The 20,466-nt window shown below is 37.9% G+C and overlaps 2 protein-coding genes across 3 annotated transcripts; one reads left to right on the forward strand and one right to left on the reverse strand.

The window, feature by feature from the left end:
* Window positions 1–10,504: 10,504 nt before the first annotated feature.
* Window positions 10,505–15,318, forward strand: Ublcp1 (Ubiquitin-like domain-containing C-terminal domain phosphatase 1). 2 transcript variants are annotated; one of them, XM_019055554.2, is made up of 5 exons: window positions 10,505–10,828; window positions 11,786–12,012; window positions 12,635–12,781; window positions 13,696–13,854; window positions 14,850–15,318. In XM_019055554.2, the coding sequence occupies exons 1-5, from the start codon at window positions 10,672–10,674 to the stop codon at window positions 15,207–15,209; spliced, it is 1,050 nt and encodes a 349-aa protein (XP_018911099.2). In that variant the 5' UTR covers window positions 10,505–10,671; the 3' UTR covers window positions 15,210–15,318. The 2 variants fall into 2 exon arrangements, with proteins under 2 accessions (XP_018911099.2, XP_072162715.1); XM_072306614.1 differs by lacking the exon at window positions 10,505–10,828 and adding an exon at window positions 11,149–11,169.
* Window positions 15,319–15,739: 421 nt separating this feature from the next.
* LOC109039864 (WD repeat-containing protein 54) lies at window positions 15,740–20,338 on the reverse strand. Its single transcript, XM_019055566.2, has 5 exons — window positions 19,896–20,338; window positions 18,017–18,200; window positions 17,195–17,405; window positions 16,600–16,849; window positions 15,740–15,908 (listed from the first exon to the last, which is right to left on the reverse strand). Exons 1-5 carry the CDS (start codon window positions 20,112–20,114, stop codon window positions 15,777–15,779), a joined length of 996 nt encoding a protein of 331 aa, XP_018911111.1. The 5' UTR covers window positions 20,115–20,338; the 3' UTR covers window positions 15,740–15,776.
* Between the last annotated feature and the right edge of the window lie 128 nt (window positions 20,339–20,466).

Here is a 20,466-nt window from a genome sequence, read left to right on the forward strand (position 1 = left end):
CCTCGCATTTGATTCAGCTATCGATTTCTGTATCAAATGTGAGATTTTTTCCCGTGCACAATTCTGCTTTCATTTCTCTGAATTTTGCCAAATTTTGGGTTTAGAATGATACTTTAGGCTAATGCGCTGGGGCTATCGTCCCTTTATAGCTAAAAATTCAAAATCTGCAGAGCTTTTTGACCGAATCAATGCGATATATCGCAGACCAGTTCGACCACGTGACTTGAGCTCGACGAATCACCTTGCGAAAATGAGGGAGGGAAAAAAGAGGAAGACAGGAAGGAATAGCGTGGATAAATGACACTGAACTGTGAGGAGCTTGAGAGTTAAAGGTCATGCAAAAGAATAGAATCGGAAAAGGATAAGGTTAAACGGTGAATGCAATGAGAGAAAAAGTTAATTGATAAGAGAAGGGCTACAGGGAGGAATCAGGTGCTGATTAGAGGAAGGTGAAAATAATGAGGCAAACGCTTGACATGCATTAGAGGAAAAGTTGAGGCCGCAAATTACAAGTGCGGGACAGAAGATCGGCCAACAGTGCCTTGAGGAATTTGGATTTTTTACACCTCTTTCACGTCTGAGACCCGAGTGAGGGAAGTGGTTCCAGTGAAATGCTAATTTTTTTTCTTCGTTTCGGCCTTATTTTTTCGGCTTCAATAGGTAATTGTTTTAAAATTCGGGCTGAAGTACAGTCTGGGGACTACTGACCATATTTTAGACTTCAGTACTGGATACCTGCGAATTTTTGAACGTCACTAAAGGCCTACTACCTACTCGTTGAAAATAATTGGGACGAACCAGATCGGCACCGACAGTCTGGTCTGGTGAACGAAAATGTTCAAAACAGAGTAACGTACAAAAATTTTGGAGAACATTTGTTTTTAAAAGAATGTACGTAACTGTACATCGGGAACTACAAGAAGGAAGAAACGACTGAACCAAAATGTTCGCAAATGTTCAAAGAAGAAAGAGGCATCATTTGAAAAATCAGCTATTTGACATCCTTCCTTCTATCAGGGCATTCACCATGGCGAGTACTAACAAAACGAAAATCCTCATTAAACAGTTCTTCTTTTTCTAACGGATGGACTTGAAGCAACCTACCATCATTGAGGGGGGGGGGGGGGGTGTTGATCGTCAGAATAACGCGCCGGTCATGACAATCCATCAGAAGGGGAGGGGGGAGGGGGAACGCTCCTAGTGTTCTTCTCCAAGTTTCCGAGATAGTCACAGGAGACGGGAGGAAGAGAGAGAAAGCGAGAGTTTGACTGAAGAAGCCGCAATCGAACAGAACACCTGCGATGAAGAAAACTTAAGTGATAATGCCGAAAATCAGAATCCACGGACTGAAATCGTTCCGTCCGGCTTCAGAATTCTGAGAAAAAGGGTTCTCTGCCCGAAAACCCAGACAGGAGACACAAGCTGTGAGGGCCCGCATCCGGTCCCAAGGCGTCAGTTTTCGTCGCCGATTTCTTATCTTGCCCGTTTCACTTCACTCGTTCATTTCAGGCAAGCTACAGGGAGAAGGGGGGAGGGGAGGCCCTGCGTGTTGGAGTCGGGCGGGAGAAAATCGCCCGGCAAGCACAAGATAAGCTAGAGGAAAAAAAGGCGGGAGAACTCGCCGCTCCTCTGGCGCATGGCGTAAGGACGATCCGAGATTTCTGCGTGAACCCCGGAGAGTATGGATTTTCATGTAAAATAGGGCTTACGTGGAAATCCATATACACTTTTTGGTCAGAAGACCGACGAATTGGACTTCATTTTGCAATTAGGAAATACAATTTCTGGCTCATCTGTAAAAACACGTATGTGCATAGGGAAACTAATGGCACATACGTTGTTCTAAGACGGAGCCAGAAATGATAGTTCCGAGTTGCAAAATGTACTTCAATTGAAAGAAAGAAAAACAATGCTCGGCCTTACAAAAACCTGAAATACTTAGCGCCCCTGGTGCAATAGGACGGAAAAATCGAAACAACACTGATGCTGGCTTTGTAACTTGGCAAGAGAGGTTGAAAGGTCTTCCAACTTTCGAAAATACTAAATTGGGATCATTTGGAGGCTACTTTTTGAGTACAAGATTTTGTTTCAATTTTCAACTAACGACATGGAAACATTTCACAGAACTATTCACACACTGAGCAGCATTTTTCAATTACTAAAAGTGTAGGGAGACTTTTCGGTTTCAATAAAATTGCTCAAATTTTACACGAGATTTTCTTATCTTGGTAAAGTAATCCTTTGCAACTGCGAAAAGGAAAGTGGGGGGGGGGGGGGGGGGCAAGCAAGGGCTTGTACGATTGGGTTGAAGTGATAAGTTCCAGTTAGACACTTCAAAATGCAAAAAAGAAATATGAGGAATAAAAGGAAAGCTCGAGATGACGGAAACAAAAAATTCCAATTCAACGACTCAACCTTCCACGATAGATTTTTAGCTCACATTGATCATACGTGGAGCCCTCCAGTAATTTAGACACTTCAAAATGCAAAAAAAGAAATATGAGGAATAAAAGGAAAGCTCGAGATGACGGAAACAAATATTAGAATTCAACGACTCAACCTTCCATGATAGATTTTTAGCTCACATTGATCATACGTGGAGCCCTCTAGTAATTTGGACACTTCAAAATGCAAAAAGGAAATCTGAGGAATAAAAGGAAAGCTCGAGATGACGGAAACAAAAAATTCCAATTCAACGACTCAACCTTCCACGATAGATTTTTAGCTCACATTGATCATACGTGGAGCCCTCCAGTAATTTAGACACTTCAAAATGCAAAAAAGAAATATGAGGAATAAAAGGAGAGGCTGCAATAACATAAAAAACCGGGACGTTTCGAAATAATAACAATTTCATTTCCTACTGGGAAAAAAAAACCAAAAAGGAGTCGTCGATTTCTCTCCAATCAACATATTTCCTACACTTTTCAAAGCAGACAAAACTTGCCCGAAATCATCATCTGAAGGTACAAATGTAAGACACAATGTAAATGAAAAATTCATATTATTTTCATCGAACAACCTAGGAATTCTCAGATGAGGGAAAGGTAGCGTGGTGAATCTATATTGGTAACCTGAAATAAGAGGGTACAAAAATGTTCATGGAAGGGCTTGGAGGACAAGGCTCATTCAGTACAGTTTTTGAAAAAATTGAGATTATCAACTCATCTAAATCTAATTTGAGAGTAGGTATATTCTTAGAAAATTCACAACTAAAATCCAACTTTGAAGCATCAAAAGTGAGTTTGAACTTCCTTTCCGCCATTAGGCCCCACGAAATTTTGAAACTATGAACACATATTTCTTGGAATAGAAAAAATTCAAAAAATTTCGGTGCGCCTTGTCCTCCAAGCCTCTCCATTTAAAAACTTGGAAAAATTTCCTTTCAGTGGGTTGTGAGTATGAAAGAAGAGGAATGGCTGAGGAGAGAAAGAAACAGGAAAATCACAAGGGTAGAGCACATGATAAGTAATACATATTTACACCTTAGTTGGGCAGAATTTAAATCAGAAGTAAGTAAATTATCTCAAACCTCGATCACAGACCAAACCGTGATAAACAGAAGCAGTAGTAGCCAAAATTTCCCATCGAGAGAGCCCATCACAAGATTCAGTTCTGCGTGAAGTTGAAAAGCTTCGCTTTGAGAAACCGACGCGAAATGTCCACATCTCCAAACGAAATCACACCACGACAAACCGAATTTCCGCACGATTTAATTGCACGACGAAATACGAAACGATGCGATCAAAATGAAAAACATGACGAGACGGAAGGCGAATCGCGCGATGCAGTTCCGAACTTCCGAACGCGTGTACCAACGAAAACCTCGAGACATGGTGAATGAATTCAAGAAACAGAAGCGTTAAACACGGCACAGATTATCGACACACTTCATAAAGAAACACACGAGACTTAATTACCGACAAATGAGAAGAAAACTCAAAGAAAACTCTAATAACTTTGAAGGGTTATTGAGGAGCCAAGGCGGCCGACGCGTGCGCGACTCGAGACTTGCACCGAATGCGACTCTGCGACTCAAGTGAGCGACGCAGGCCGAATCTTCTCAAGGACAGACTCGCTCTCAGCCTCGAGCGTCGTAACAGTGATCAGTTTCGCAGAGGGTTGCTTTTCCCGCCACCAGAAGGGCTCGCGAGCCAGCCTCCGGCCGGCTTCCGAATTTTGACGATTTGCTCGCACCTTATCTGTTCTGTGATCACACCATAAACAATGATGCCAGATTTTACGAATAATCTTGTGGGGTCTCTCTCGAAGTAAATGACTTGTGCACTTTATACAAACACAAATCCTCTATTATATTATAATTTATTTCCTGCCGTTCAAGTCTTCCTTTTAAGTTACTCCTGTTAACTAATCCAAATCAAAATGTACTTACCTCCCTTCTCTTGCTCAATAGATGTCACACTATTTTTTCACACTTACATCTCATTCAGAATAATTGAATTAGATCTAAGACGTGTACACAAATTGTTATCGTTGCTGGAGGTTTCTTCAAAAATAAATTAATTTATGATAAAGTACCGACCTGCGGCACTTTTTTCTGCTGAGAGAGGAAACCTAAGTACGTCTCCTCGATACATAAATTAGTCGGGTGCGTCATGAGAATTTTTTCATTATTCTGTTTGAAATGTTTAGATAATTTAGATCTGATTGCGAAGAAAATTCTCTGAAAAACGGGAGGAGAAATATTCACAGATTTCCTCGAAAATTCGTATTTAATCAAGGGAAATTTAATAACGTCGAAAGCCTCTTACGGCTTTCCTCTATTTCGCATGGCAGCATTCTGGTAAATCCTGATTCCAATCTTGAATCGGTATACGGTCAAATTCAGCCTCCTCATAAATTTTCAACGAGTCCAAAGGATAATAATGTTCGACTACAGGCTGACTTTAATCATAGGAGCATCTCAAAACTCTGAAAGTAAGGCACACATATTCCGAGTTGTTCGGGGGAGTGTCGGCCTATTTTGAGGTTCTAGGGATGATAATTATTTTTCTGATCCCCTCCCCCGGAAAATTTTGAAAATCCATATTATGTGTGGTGTAATTTTAAGCAATTTCCTCAACTATGAACACTGAATTCGTTGTAACGATAAAAGAGCATTCTTCCAATTTTCCAGTAATCATTAATATTATTAACTTTTTTTAATATTTTGAATTCTTCAGTAATGAAAACACTAAAAATGTGAGGATTCGCAGGAATCACACGAATGAAGGAAGTATTGTTACATTAATGTCAAAATACCTAAGTTTTACAATTCTGGTAAAAAAGGGAAGGAGCACTCCCCCTCAACGCAAATATTGCATGAAACACTATCTTCTTTTCAGACTCAAAAAATTTCTTTAAAGCGTGGAAACTTGTACTAGCGTCGTCGGCTGGACCGAAGCGTTGAAATTACTCTTAAAAAGCACATAGAAGCGCTCCCGCCCCGATGAGACCCTGGGAGCGTAGACCCTTGGCTGGTTAAAGGGGCGTAATGTGATATTTCCTGATGGGGCATCCCCTTCGTGGAGAGGGGTTCAGAAAATTTTGGCAAAGCAGCACAAGTTTACGCTATTTTCAGGTTCAAAGTTTATTAATCGTACAGAGTAAAAATTGTAAAATTGAACGTATTGAAGTGACCGACAGACTTCTGAAATTAAAGAAAACAAAAAAAATTAAAGCCACTGGACGCATCCAAGCACCATTATTTCCACAAGAACCGTGTCAGTGCTGCGGTTTACACGAGCTTAAGACGTGGGTCTAAAAATCCATCCTAAAAAAAGAATCAGGCAAGAACCTGAAAAAAGAAGAAAGAACGAGTATCAACACAGCCGACGACAAGAAAGACGTATTCGGGCCTCTTTTTTAACTTTTCTCCCGAATCTGAGCGACACCTCATTGGCAGCATATAGCAGAGCATTGAGAACTCACGCTTCGCGTCATCGCGCCTTCAATTTTTCAGATGCAGCACGGACGTCCATCAAGTACGAATAGTTGTATCTCTGCGCCGTCGTTAACGCGCATCCTTTCCCTCGCTCTATTTCCATATTGTGTTTGTTTCCGTTTGTCTTATTTGTAATGTTGCTTTCAACTAGAGCAGAGCATTGCGACTTCACGACTCACGCCATCGCGTCTTACATTTTTCATATGCAATGTGGACATCCATCTTGCGAGAATAGTTGTATCGCGTTTACACTTTAGAGTCTCTTACTTTTGAATTTCGAAATAAATTAAGGTTAAGTTTGCCCGAGATATGCCATGATATGTCCAAATCAATAGTCATTTTGAAAAGGAAGAAATATGTTTAAAGGTCTCTCATGAGGTCTATAAAGTGTGCGTATGTCTAAAAATCGAACCGGCTATCGTTTCTACGGGAGTTACACATAGAGAATGAAGAAGGGGGATGATAAAGCGCCTGTATGTCAACAAAAAGGTGACAATTTCACAGAAAAGTGTTTACGCTTCAGAGAGTAGTTCTTGGACCTCTGTTCACCACTATGCGTAAAAGCATCTCTCTTTACTCCTAACTCTCTCTTTTTCCGTTCATTTAAGAAATTTTCCGCATATATTCTCGGTCGTAATTTTTTTTCTCTTCTTATTTTGCTATCTGTCAGAGGGGCGCGTTTTTGGCGCGCCAAGGGGGCGTATCTGCCAATGGCAGATTGGCCTTATGGCCAGTCCGAGCCTGGATGTGACTCCTCGTTAATTTGTCATAAGGAGCTGAAACTAAGCGTGTGGAGGTATTTTTAGCGTACTGTTCAATCTTTGTGTTTTCAAGGAAATACATTATACGTCTTCGGGAAGAGACGTTACGAGCGTTCCGAATTATAAAATTGCGATAACTATTTTGGAAGATGATATTATAAAATTGCGATAACTATTTTGGAAGATGATATTTAGGGAAAAAGATTATGGCACGTAAGGGAGCACGAAAAATTTTCCAGGAACGCGTCATTTTAACGAAACAGAGCTTTGACAAAGTTACAGATTTTCGAAGCTCCTTGCTGGGCAGGCAATTTTCACTGCAAGGACTATAAAAAAAAAAAAAACATGCTTATAACTAAGTGCTAGTGCATAGCTCACTTATGAAGCGTTTTTGGGCATATGTGTATCGGTAAAAGAGTCATATCTCGAGCCGAAAAATCGATCCTGAAAGTTACGAAAAAAATAAAATAAAATCACGAATTTTCATTAGTATATGGAGACCTTAGTTTAGTAAGTATTCTTTTGGATTGAAATTTGACAGTTTACAGCTTTTGCTATTACCTGTCATTTTTTTCATCTCTTTTTAGTTTGTATCACTATTAAGTGTTTTAGCATTGTAAAATAAATGTTCGTTTTCAATTTTGCTCGGCATCTGCTCTTAATGTATATTCTTCCTAACTGATTGGCTGCTACTGTTGAACAGTCGAAGTGATCTTAGTGGCTATGATATCCTCCAGTGATGAGAGACAACTGCCGTATGTTGCAAGTGCAGTTAGCTCCTCGGGTTTGTGACAACGCAATTTGAAATTAATCATAAGTCGAGTAAATGCTGAACTTCCAAGGAGTGTATCAGGCGTCTAAGATGTACTTAGACTAAACAAAACAAACCTGACAAGTAAGTGCAGGAGTTCCCCTTTGCTGAAGCGCACCAGAAACGAAAATCCGCCGTGGAGTATGACAGACCAGATAAATACTCGCACCTTAACTAAACAAAACATCAGGCTCCAAAACGCTTCAACAAACGAGATGGGACATAAAAAGGACCTAGGACTAGGCATTTTACGCTTCATCCGCGAACTTGGATTTTCGAATTTTGAAAATTTGAGTTGAAATTAGGAGTTTCCTTAAAAAATTCCGACTAGTATAAGTGTCACAAAAATGGAGCGAACCGGAGCCGCATATTTTAGGATCAGTAGATAGATAGACAGTGCAGCGGTAACTAGTGCGCCTTCAATTACATTTGATACTGTGCAATACTTCTGAGGTCGAATAGTTGCTCAGAGCGCCTTTAAAAGTATCGCTTCGACTTGATGCTAGACAATCGGATTACCGCTGAAATAACACTCTAGCGCTTGCGCGGTTGCAAATTTTCTCATCTCCGACGTTGAGATAAAAAAACACTCCACCTAGTTTTTTTTTTTTTTTTTTTTTTTTTTTTTTTTTTTTTTTATCCAGGACATTCCCCTTCTAACTTTATTCAACAATTTACATAAAACTCCACCTAGTGTTGTTGATTTTTTTTCGATTTTCGGAAAAAATCGATTTTTTGCACACACTGTAAAATGGGGATTTCCCAAGTAGTTAATTTTATGGGTGTTTCACCCCCCCCCCCTCCTCCCATTGGAAATGATTTTTGTGGGTAAGGAAGTAAGGGAAAACGCAAACCGTTCATCATATAATCTTGGTCATGTAAACATGTAAAATGTACATGCCGAACAGAGGAATGATATGCGTATATGCTGTTTGCTCGGAAATGTACTGATGGGTCAACCTTTCGGCACCAATAAAATCATATCTGCCGATATTTTGCAGCTGTCGACATGGGATTCAAGTGGTGCCTTCCTTATTCAGAGTATGAGTTATCTTTATCGCATACGTTGTTTGGTCGGAAAGGACCTCGTCCGTCACCTTCCGGCCAAAGTATCACAAAGCGTCATGCCACGTTTCGAAATGTTCGCCGCCGTTTTATATTTTTTACAGAGAAATTGTTGGTTGAATCTTTTTAAAACTTTCACTGTATTTATTGGCAGCAAAAAGAAAATTCAGTGAAATTTACGGAAAGCTTCGTCGAAGATTTTCTCTGTAAAAAAGTAAAATGAAGGATGGACATTTTGAAGCGTGTGCTACTTTGGCCGAAAGGTGACGATTTGTATGTGGATGGTGTTAGTCCGCAACCACGTATCTCGTTTGCGGCGTTTGAAAATCTACGCTCTTATTTTATTTTTTGAAAGGAGAACAAAGCGGCGCGACATCATTCCTTGAAGTTTCCGCAGAATTTTCTTTGTTCGGGGAGGAATAAATCACGACAGTTTTAGGAATTGCCATTAGGGCCGGATTTACCCACTTGCCGCCCATGGGCCGCCCGTATTTTTCCGCCCCCTTCTCATTTGTTTTGAAACATCAATAGATCGTATTCGACAGTGGTTCGATGTATCGTTTGGTTCAAAACAATAGAACATAACCTTAAACAAAAATTTTATGATTAATTTGGAAAAGCTGAAAATAAGAAAATTCCTAACAATTTCACTTTTCATTGCCAGAGAGTAAAAATTTAATCACATAAGACCCGGTACCTCAGATTTCTAAATTGACTTTTGAGGCTGTGGTTACATATTGAACCAATCGATATCAATATAATCTCACCCGTGTGATCCGTCGATTATACGATCTATAAAAACCATCAAGTGAACAAGCCGGTGGGGGAGGGGTGTATGAGACGCGTTTACTCGTGTTGGGTACATTTTTTGTGAAAGCCCTGTCAACACTAACAAAAATTCAGTCCCGTAAACCCATTCCTGTTTGGACAAGGCCTTCCATGTATAAAAAACGAACGAAAAAATTATGAAAGAACAAACATAGGTAAATGTGGTTAAAAATTTTAACTTCCACCGCCGCGCCGACCGCACTGTGTCGGCGCAGTGTCATTCATGCAGTCTTGTAGGCGCTATGCGTTTCACGCCGACCGCTGCTGACCACACTGTTTGGCGCAACGCGTGAAGTATTCATGCTGTCTTGCAGGCGCTATGCGTTTCCAGCCAACTGCTGCTGACCGCAGCGTGTTTGACGCAATGCGTGAAGTATTCATGCAGTCTTGTAGGCGCTATGCGTTTCATGCTGACCGCCGCGCCGCTCCGTTCCGGGTCAAACTGCGTGTTTGGTTTCTCTCTTAACTCGACTAATTGAAGGTGTTGTCTCATGTATCACCGAGAGACGAAAAAATTAGAAATTGATGAGCTTTCCGGAAAAAATGCACATAGCAAAAAATTGCGTTTGAGAGAGTAGCATTTGAAGTTTTGATCGTTACTCTGTGGCCACTAACAGTGACTTTCGTTCGAAATCGGGAGTCCAAGCTGCGATGAAAGGTAGGTACCATCAGTGGCCAGAAATTAATTACATATGGATACTTAAAATGCATTTTTCTCAAATGCTATTTTTTGCTATGTGCCCTTTTTCCAGAAAGCTCCTCAATTACTATACTGAGGAAATGAGAGATTTTGTCGTCTTTTCTCGTTTGTAATTTATTTTCTGAATCCGATTTTTTCTCTCTTTTTTTGATATCTACATTCAAAAAGATTGCAAAATTTGCCGCCCCCTACATTTTGCCGCCATGGGCCGCGGCCCATGTGGCCACCCCCTTAATCCGGCCCTGATTGCCATTGACCATAAGTGGGTAGGTAGCGGAAGTAGAGGCACCCCAAAAAATCTTCCCCGCCAACTTAAATCTCCCGCGTTAAAGTTAGACTTGATGCTCGTTGAACCGGTTGAACGTGACTTGGTGGACATCGTAAATTGTTTTGTTTATTGTCGCTCGAAATGATGAAATGCTTGTGCGGCTCGCGGAGAGTGAAGTCAGGTGAAGTCAGCCAAAATCGAGTTAGCAATTTAATTTTAATGCCACTAATCATCCTTTACGTTCATTTTGGTCTATTGAATAAAAGCAACTGAAGAAATTCTGAATCTCTAACTATGGGCGATAGTTTGCAAATCACCGTCAGGTGGAGTGGAAAAGATTATGATATCACCATACCTTCCTCGGACTCAGTAGCAAGTTTGAAAGGTACTATCTTCAAACAAACAGGAGTTCGACCTGAGCGACAAAAACTGCTAAATTTGAAGCATCAAGGTAAGGAGTAAATAATCTCTCACTATGAACATCCCATATCACTGTAAGAGCTAAATTGAAAAGAAGCGCATCAACACCTTCTGCTGTATCGGATCCTTGAAGAGAATACTTTGCTCCTGATAACACTTCAAAATTGGAAATAATCCTATCGAAGCTGTACTTTAACACTTCGAAATCATCTTGCTAAGAATCACAATCTTATCTTACTGACTATGAGATAAGCCTGCAAATTTATGACTGACAAATAATCATAGCGGATCCGACCAAATGGTTGTTCAAGTTGCAATTCTGATGTCCAGTCCTTTAATAATCTCTTCCCTGGGCGTCAATCTGTTGTCAGAGTAATCTCAGATCTCATTAATATCCCAGGCAACAATTGAGGGGCTTGGAGGACAAGGCGCATAACTGCAGTTTTTGAAAAAATTTATCATAAATTCAACTAAAACCAGTTTGGAGGTATATTCTCTGAAAAATTAACAACTGAAATCCAACTGTTACGCATCAAACAGTGAGTTTAAACTTCTTTTCGTCCATAAGGCTCCCTGTTATTGAAACTTTAAACACTTATTCCTTGAATTAGCAAAAACTGCACTTATGCTTCTTGTCCTCCAAGCCCCTCCATTCTAGCATAGAGAAAAAAAGGAGGTGTTTGCATTTCGAGCATCTTGGAATTTTTTCGATGACGTAGGTTGGTTCGGCAACTTTTATCATCCATTTTCTTGGAAATGGTGTAGTTTATGGAAAAAATGCATTTTACCTAAAGTGTTCGAAATTATATCATGAGTTGATTTAAAAATCGGACGTTATGGTCTGTTTTTCATACTTCGAATTCTGGATTTTACTGACCAGGTTGTACCGACCTACGTCACAGGGTACACAAGCCTCAAGATGCAAACACCTCCTTTTTTTTCTCCATGCCATTATAGTGCCTTCAACTTCCTTGTATTCTTTCCATAGGCAAAGTCCCTGAAAATGATTGCCTGTTATCTGAACTCAAGTTGAAACCTGGATTTAAAATCATGATGATGGGATCACTGGAGGAAGATATTGCTGATGCTAGTTCAGTGCCTGAGGACTTACCCGAAGTAGTTGATGATTTCGATATTCCAGAAGGCGAAGAAATTGCACTCGAAAACAGAGAAGTCCATCTTGCCAAAATTGAACGAAGAGTCAAAGAACACCAGGTTAGTGCTCCCCTCTACTCCTATTTTCATCTTTGGGGTAAGTATTGCAATCAAATGTATAAATAAACAGTGCAGTAACTCTAAAAACAAGTGTGACTCTATTTTATGTTCTCGAATGAAGATCAATAGATCAATTCACATACTTACCTCATATTGCTCATAGAAACCAATAGCACTACTTATTCCTTCCCTTACTTGATAACATCCCCCCCCCTCCCACCTGAGAAAGCTCCCTGAATTTTTCATTTTTATTTTTAAGGCATGGGGGCACAGTGTGCCTCAAGATGGATACTCAAATTGTTCAATTCAGAGAAGAAACCTGTTTTCAGTCAAAAATTTTGATGTTAAGTGTATCCCAAAGCTGCTGAGACACTCTTTGTTAGGTATGTTCAAGTTGATAATTGGTTTTACATACATATCAAGCCGCTACCTCAGCGCACTAGAGCGCTCTGCGACTCCAAATCGCCATCGGAATCGATCCTCCCACAAATCATCGGGCAGATTACACCGTCCGATCTCCCCCTCCACTCCCTCTCGCCAACCTTTTAATAAATAAATAAATAAATAAGATAATTGGTTTTCATACTATTAATATGTCTTTTATTTTTCTTTCTAATCGTAGATCAATATTTTGAACCCACCAAGAGAAGGGAAGAAGCTGTTAGTGTTGGATATAGATTATACTCTATTTGATCATCGCTCACCTGCTGAAAGTGGAGTGGAGTTGATGCGGCCGTACTTGCATGAATTTCTTACCTCTGCATATAGAGTAAGATCTCCTTTCTCTAGTACATTGTAAGAGCGTCCAGTGCATAGCACAAGAATTATGTTAAAAGTAAGCGTTTCCAAGGTAAATTTTGTTGGAAAGCGCAATTCCAAGCTAAACAAACTTGATGTAACCATCATGACTGGAGACAGAAAGCTGAAAATGTAACATCGTGAAGAATGTTTTTCATTGGCATAATACCTTTGATATCTTATGAAGCTACGACCGATGGTTCATGCCAATTAAAATTTTGTCAATCTGCGAATAAAGGACAAAAACAAGGTTTTAGCCTTGAAAAGTTTGAATAAAAGGTTTTTAAAATTGGAAGGCCAAGAACTTTCTGCGTGCCTAGTAGAGATTCAAACAAATGTTACAATGCCTGACAGGCAAGACAATTTTTCACTTCTTTATTTGTGACTAAGCGCAAAAAAAAAGACCTTAGTTTGTTAACATATAAATTGAGCTAATTGATATCAAGGTGTTGAAAAATTTTCTACGTTTTTTTGTGACAGAGATTCCCAAAAACGTCAAACCTACCCTGATTGATGGCGTTTTGAAGTTCACAATTCAAAAAGCGTAAATTTGAGATTGAGCCATGTAAGATTCTAATCTGCTGTATTTAGGCCATTAAATTACTGGTTTATAATTCAACTTCATGCCTACTATTAGCATGAAAATACGCTAAACCGTCCACTACTTACTCTTAAGGATACCAGAAGTTTTCTGTCAAAATATAGATAGCCGATTTTTCAACCTAACTCCACAAAATTGGGTCTTCTTCAAATTTAGCCTCCATGAACTAAGATCGGATTCTTTCTGACTGTCACGTTTGATGAAATCATAAAGGAGGCACCCTTACTATCTGTGTTTGCTTGGTTTTTAATTATTATTCTCTAATATAATACTTGTAATTGCAGGATTACGACATAGTAATTTGGTCAGCAACCAGTATGAAATGGATTGAGGAGAAAATGAAACTATTAGGAGTTAGTAAACATGTGGACTATAAAATATGTTTCTATTTAGACTGCTCTGCAATGATCACCGTCCATGCTCCAAAATACGGTGTGGTTCAGGTAATTATAAATTGAAATCATTCCATTTACTCTTCAGACTTTAGAACTCAGGTTGTATGGTTAGCACCGATTACTAACTGTTGTGGTATGGTACTTTGTCTATAGTAACTCCTGTATCTATTTCTTTTTTTTGCCTTGACCACACATCTCAGAAGCGGAAAAGTGAAAAAAGTCAAAAGTTGGTATCATTTTGAACTAATATGACATCAAAAGGTTGGATACCAAAGTTTGTGAAATAATTTTCAATCTGTCTTCAAGTATAATTTCAATGATAATATTTCATATTAATTTTGTACCAACAATTAACCCAGCCAGCCCAGCCTCTTCAATTTAATAGTTTAAAGATTTTACCTTCAGAATTAAGTATTACATTTAAAATATTACATTTTTTCCAACACCTACAAGGTGAAGTCCAATTCAGAAAGTTTAACTTTTCATCCGACAAAAGCTGACGAAAATTTGAATGAATAGTTGAAGGCAAAAAAAATTTGATTCAATGAAAAATGTCGTCCAAAAATTTTGCCCCAACTTTTCGTTCAACTTTCCAACCGGCTCTTTCAACTAGATGAAAAGTTGAAAGTGATGTCAGATTCAAGTTTCCGTTCAACATATTATGCAATCGTTGTGTTTTAAGTTTTCATCAGAAAAAAGCAGAAGAAAAGTTTAATGGAAAATTTGACCGTCTGAATTTAGCTTCAGAGTCCCACAGGAAAGAGTTTTGAAGGCGTCAATTCTCCAACTCTAAATTTCCTCTCTAAAAGAGGCATTTTTAACTTCATCAGTATGCAGTTTTTAGAAGTTTCCATGAAGGTACATTCATTATGGACTTCAACAACAGGTCATCCTTGAAATGAATGACGCTCATTCTCTCACTAAAATTTGCCACAGGGCTATCCATTTGGGTAGAAGAATAGCATCGTGCTGAAGGAACATGTTTTGTCTGATGAATATTTTTTCAGTAACTCTCATTTCACAAATTTTTCCATCTGTTGCAGGTGAAACCTCTAGGAGTAATATGGGGCAAATTCCCTGAGTATTACAAACCCTCCAACACCATTATGTTTGATGACATTAATAGAAATTTTCTAATGAACCCCAAAAACGGCTTGAAAATCCGACCATTTCAGAAAGCTCACATTAATAGGCATAAAGATGTTGAATTAATTAAACTAGCTAAGTACCTCCGATTAATTTCTAAACAGGACGATTTAACTAATTTCAATCACAAGCACTGGGAAAAATACCTCTCGAAGCTAAAAGAAAAGAAAAGGAAAAAGAAATTACTTTCAAATTCCTCCGATGATCATGATCCAAGCAATAATGAAGCTGGTGCTAGCGCTGGTGATGCATCTTAACTTATACTTCAATTTTGAGACTGATTATTCCTCGTCTTAGGATCTTTGTTCTTTTTCATTTTATTTAATTTTGTATTTTATAAGGTTTTTTTTGGAGGGGGGGGGGGGGGGGGAGAAAAGTTAGCGAGCATCAATAAGTAACTTTTAGAACTGTTAATTTTTAAATTTGTAGGTTTTACTTTTTCAAACACCATGTTTGTTTCCTTTTAAATTTTAAGATGAGTCTGAAAGACTAAAGTCTTGTTACTACAAACTTCAGAAATTTTATATTTTCAAGTGATAAATAAATGAAAATTATTATAGCTCTTAATTAGTGGGTAGCCTACACTCCAGCCTTATTTTTCATTTGTTAGCAAAGAAAAAGTCTTCAAATTCATGGTCAAAAATATTTCCTTTGGGTCTGAAGTGTTTCATACGATTTAAATTATTATTTCTACAGAAAATTCTATTTACAGCATTTTCCTGTATTATAATTGTATTCTTTCTTAATTTAATCTGGTATCACTTTAAGGAGGAAAGAAAACGTGAAATTAAAAGTCAATTTATGTAATTTTTATTTCTTTATTTTTACATCTTAAAACAGTATACATTACTGTTATCATATGAGGTCACGCAAAAATGTGCCCCATTTGATGCCAAAAATCTTCCACCAACCAACAGGTTATCCGTCACATGAGTTGAAGATAAATGTGTTATGATCTGTAAAGAAAGAATTGTTTAAATTCTCACTGAAAAATTGTATCCACCTCAAAACATCAGGATACGTGTAGATTGCATGTAGATAAGGCACTTTGACAGAGTCTCTACTCATGCAAAAGAACTATTTTCTAGAGTGATGCACTGGCACATAAGTTCTTAATTTTGGCATTTCCCACTTATTTACCAAACCATTTCTTTTGTAAAAACCAAACATGTTTGTGCTCTTTCAACGTAAGAGCATAACTAAAACTCAAGATGAGTTTATTATCCTCCTTGCTTTTCAGAGCTCATGTGAAAATGGAGTTGCGCTCCTATGTCAAGTCAGCACGGATGTAAAAAAAAGTACACTTCATGTGAAGCTCAGGAATCAATTTTTAAATAAGAAACTGGCGAAAAGAATGTAATTTGTTTTCTCTTCCTAATTTTTTTGCCTTGGGAGCCCTCTACCGGAGTCATTTTCAGTATTAACTCTTCAAATCTGTGAGAGGAGGTTTTAAATTATCTTTCAACTCAACAATAAGTAAAATTTATCCATGACAAATTACATCATATATAAGTATTTGTTTGATGAAATTGAATCTGAGTATCATTGAAAATTTAAAGTTTTTCAAGCTTCAATCCTATTGAAAATCAACATTGTCTCCGTAAGGCAGAGTAAAAGTAGTATAATGACACTGAACAGTATTCTTACATAAAAATCGTTTCTTTTCTCAATGGCCCAGACTTTGGCAAAAGAATCCTCTGATACTGTCAAGATATATTGGAGATTTAATGACACATCCAACCCACTAATCCATTTTGCATGAGCTGCAATCTCAACAAGCAGTGAAAACTGGGTGGAATCTCTGGACGTTTTTTTCAGATCAAAAAGCCGTATGTGTCCACTCCCATATCCTGCCACCAGCCAGTCACTTGTTAACTTTATGTTAATACAGCAAAATCTGGAAAATATTTTAGAGTGCCTTTTCAGTGAAACTTTGTAAGATTAGTCCTTCTGCAGTTACCTATTTACAATAAAGTCCAATTTCTTTGAAAATTTAATCCATCGAATGAACTGGGCGAATGGATGTTTTAATGATCAAACCAAAATAATATCAAGCAAACAAGATGTTTTGCGATAAGATCTGTAAATCTTTCCATGCAGTAAAATTGAAGAGAATAACATTTTATTAAAAACTGTGTCCCAGTCATATTTTACATTTTAATGAAAGGAAACCAACACAGTTTCTTTTTCTTGAGATCCCGGTCTAGGTTGATTATTTTAATTCTGTGCGTTGAAAACCTACCCATAACTTTTTATCTGTGAGAGGCTAATCAATTGTTCGTCCGTGAATTCCCAATAAAATATATCCCCATTGGAATCTGCAGATGCTAAGTACTGATCACAGCAGCTAATATCAGTGATAGCACTCTGATGCACTGCTTTCCTATCGATGAATGTCACCTCAGAAGTTTCATCTATTGCCCCAAACACCCGTAGACACCCTCCACTATTCCCTGTAACATAAAAAAAAAAAAAGGAACACTGGATGATAGCTGCATGTACAAAGCAAAACCGTCTATGGGCAACCAAATATACAACAGTGAACATACACTTTCTTTCAATTTGAAAGTACAAAATTAAATTTAGACTGCCCGGCGCAATTAAGCAGAAAACCCAGCCGATTACTTTATTTCAAAACATTTTTTTATTTTTATTTTCTCCAATAAATATTGAAAAAATACCAACCCCCATAGAATCCAAATTTATCTTAATATTGGATACTGCCCGCGTGGACCCAAAATTAGGTAAGACCTCCTCAGTCCTTAGGGCAAGGAGTCATCCCATTTATTATAGTGGTGTACAGACCAGACATGGTGGCAAAATGACTCGCCATTTCAGATTATAATTCGAGCCATCGATCCTAGCCTCGAGCCTTAGAGGACAGCTCAGACTCCGGTGTTCTATTTTTTGCTGCAAAAGGGAGAATTTTTCTTTGCGATTCTTGGGGGTGTGAAAAAAGAAAATGACCTCAAGACGGAAGCGCTGTTAAAGTGGTGAAATCTCCGGGTCGCAGGAGGAAAAAAAAAACAAAAAAGAACTTTGCAGAGCTATGTACTGAACTTACCAACGCAGATATAATTTGAAAAAATGTTAGCTATTCCGCGAGAAAAAGTTCCCCCTTGGACTGCCGAAGTATCTTTACACGGGTGTGTGAAAATGCAATGGTATGCATCTGCATCAAAAATCTGAAGACCCTGAGTTGAAGTTACCACAAACACAGAATCAAAACCTAATTCACACCACATCACCTGAAATTACACAATTTTTGTGATTTATTGGGTGAATGAGAGCATCATAAATTACAAAAATTCATGGTTTTACGGAGTTTGAAGATGGCACAAACTTTGATGAACATTGACATGCTTTATTCATTGTCTGATGGCCACCTAAAAAGTTCCATCATCTGGCATGTACTTAGATGGCGAAATACAAAAAATTCGTTTCTCAATTGCAACGTTCAAGAACTCTCAAATACGTTTAATCTTTTACAAAGAATACTGATCGCAATACAATTTTGTGTAATTTTTTTATGGCGTTTGAGGAAAATTCACAGAACATTTTAATAGAAACAGTCTATGACTTTGACGATTGGTAAATTTTGAATTGAGTGTATGTACTTCTAGGGAATGAAAAATTACTAGTCATAGATTTAAGGAATTACCTCTAATTTACAATTTTTTAATGTAGCAGAAAAAGCAGTAAATTTAAGATTTATAAAAGAGATCAATGAGGATTCTTATTTAGGAATAAACGAATGCGACATACTCTTTTCTTGCTGCTTAGTTTCCGTTTAGAAAATAGAACGTATGCAGAAATTTACAACGATCGTACTATCGGTACTCCACATTTTTCAACCGTAGCCATCAATATTTATTTGTTTAAAAAAAATCCTTCTCTCAAGAATACCTAGATGTTCTAGACTGACTCCCTTTATATAAAATTTCTAGAAACTTCGCTGAATCAATTTAAAAAAGGATTCAACCGTCAAAATCCTTTGAAACAAAGAAGAGCATTTCCTGCACAAGAAGAGATCTTTGAGATATTCTTCGAGATGTGGACCTCTGATCAAGTGTACGTAGCTGAGTTCTTAGGGTTTTAATAAGAAAAATTTAGTTTTGTTGGAGGTTGTCCATAGCGCCAGGAAGAGCAATAAAGCAACATATCGACGGTGTAAGACTGCAATCACAAAACTCGGTTTGCAACGTCGCAGACTTCCTGTCTTTGTCAAACTTCATTTTTTAAATGGAAAACTACTCAATGGCAATTCATCAAAACTGCCGTGATTTTTCTTCTTTGTGCGAAGAAAACTCTGCATGAACTTCAAGGAATGATGTCAATTTGTTCTCCTTTAAAAAAAATAACATAGAGGCGGAGATTTTCAGACATCGCGAACAAGATATGTGATTGCGGACTTACGCTGTTGATACATAAGTGCTTATATTATTGGGTAAATTAATTCGAACTTGCCTATGCTATCGAAGGGACTTACTCTATTTTGCAATATCCAGCAATCGATATCTTATAGATTATTGACTGCTGCACCCTGCGGTGTACCCTTATCCACGTTGGAATGTCACAAAAATTCTATGAACTTACTTTTATAAATATTTATACACCTCATCTTACTTTTTGAGCAATAATGTTCAAAAAGTAGGTAGCAGAACTGTTTTTTAATAATCCATTGCAAGTGCCAAATTTGATAAAAGCCCTTCTAATATATTTATTTTTTTCTTTACAAAGTGTAGTTACTAATTTTAACTATTTAAGAAACAGCAAAAAAATTCGAAATCAATGAACAGAGAAAGAACAAATATTTTCATGACACCAGGTAAATTGAATCCTTCTAATGAAATGAATAGAATACTTTGACACAAGGCATTATGGGAATATGTACTCCTAAGCGCAGGAACAGAATTGAGAGAATGAATTTAAATATGATGTACCTGTGTCACTGTGATATTGTCTGCTCGAGAAGGTGCTACGGGGACATATTTTGAGTGGCTCAACTCTGACTCATCGGTTGGTATAATATTTATGTATCCTTTGTGGATTACAGCGATACTTTCCGCCACTTTCGGTTTACCCAACTGCTTTACGCTGAGATTGTTGAATCCAGGTGAAGCACTGGCCATTAGAATGAGTGTTTGATTCAATTTATACATTTTTTCCTAAATTGGAACCCACGAAAAAACTGACAAATTATGCAAATCAGCTCACTGACTGATTCAATTTCCAAAGAAGTTACCTACAACTCAATATCACACATTGAAATTAACAAAAAGTTATAATATAGACCTGTTGTTCTAGTTAAAAGCTGATATCCAGATTTAAAACAACTGAATTTAATTCACCCTTAAAACGGAAGGTTATGTTTTGGTGTTTAGATTTCAATGAAGGGTTGTCATGGCAACAAAATAAAATATACACTTCATCAAGAAAATCACAGGAAAATTTAACCAGCCAATTTTAGATTAGGGGCACAAAATATACAAGAAAAAAATCTGTGAAAGGTGC

Source organism: Bemisia tabaci, chromosome 1 (genome assembly GCF_918797505.1).
Source record: "Bemisia tabaci chromosome 1, PGI_BMITA_v3".
NCBI classification, from domain to species: Eukaryota; Metazoa; Arthropoda; class Insecta; order Hemiptera; family Aleyrodidae; genus Bemisia; species Bemisia tabaci.

Coding starts and splice junctions, on each gene's coding strand:
- Ublcp1 (XM_019055554.2), top strand. CDS start 10,672: ATGGGCGATAGTTTGCAAATCACCGTCAGGTGGAGTGGAAAAGATTAT. Junction 10,829..11,785: donor GCTAAATTTGAAGCATCAAG/GTAAGGAGTAAA, acceptor TTCTTTCCATAG/GCAAAGTCCCTGAAAATGAT. Junction 13,855..14,849: donor CAAAATACGGTGTGGTTCAG/GTAATTATAAAT, acceptor CATCTGTTGCAG/GTGAAACCTCTAGGAGTAAT.
- LOC109039864 (XM_019055566.2), bottom strand. CDS start 20,114: ATGTATAAATTGAATCAAACACTCATTCTAATGGCCAGTGCTTCACCT. Junction 18,201..19,895: donor ACAATATCACAGTGACACAG/GTACATCATATT, acceptor GTGTAATTTCAG/GTGATGTGGTGTGAATTAGG. Junction 16,850..17,194: donor TCACAGATAAAAAGTTATGG/GTAGGTTTTCAA, acceptor AATATTTTCCAG/ATTTTGCTGTATTAACATAA.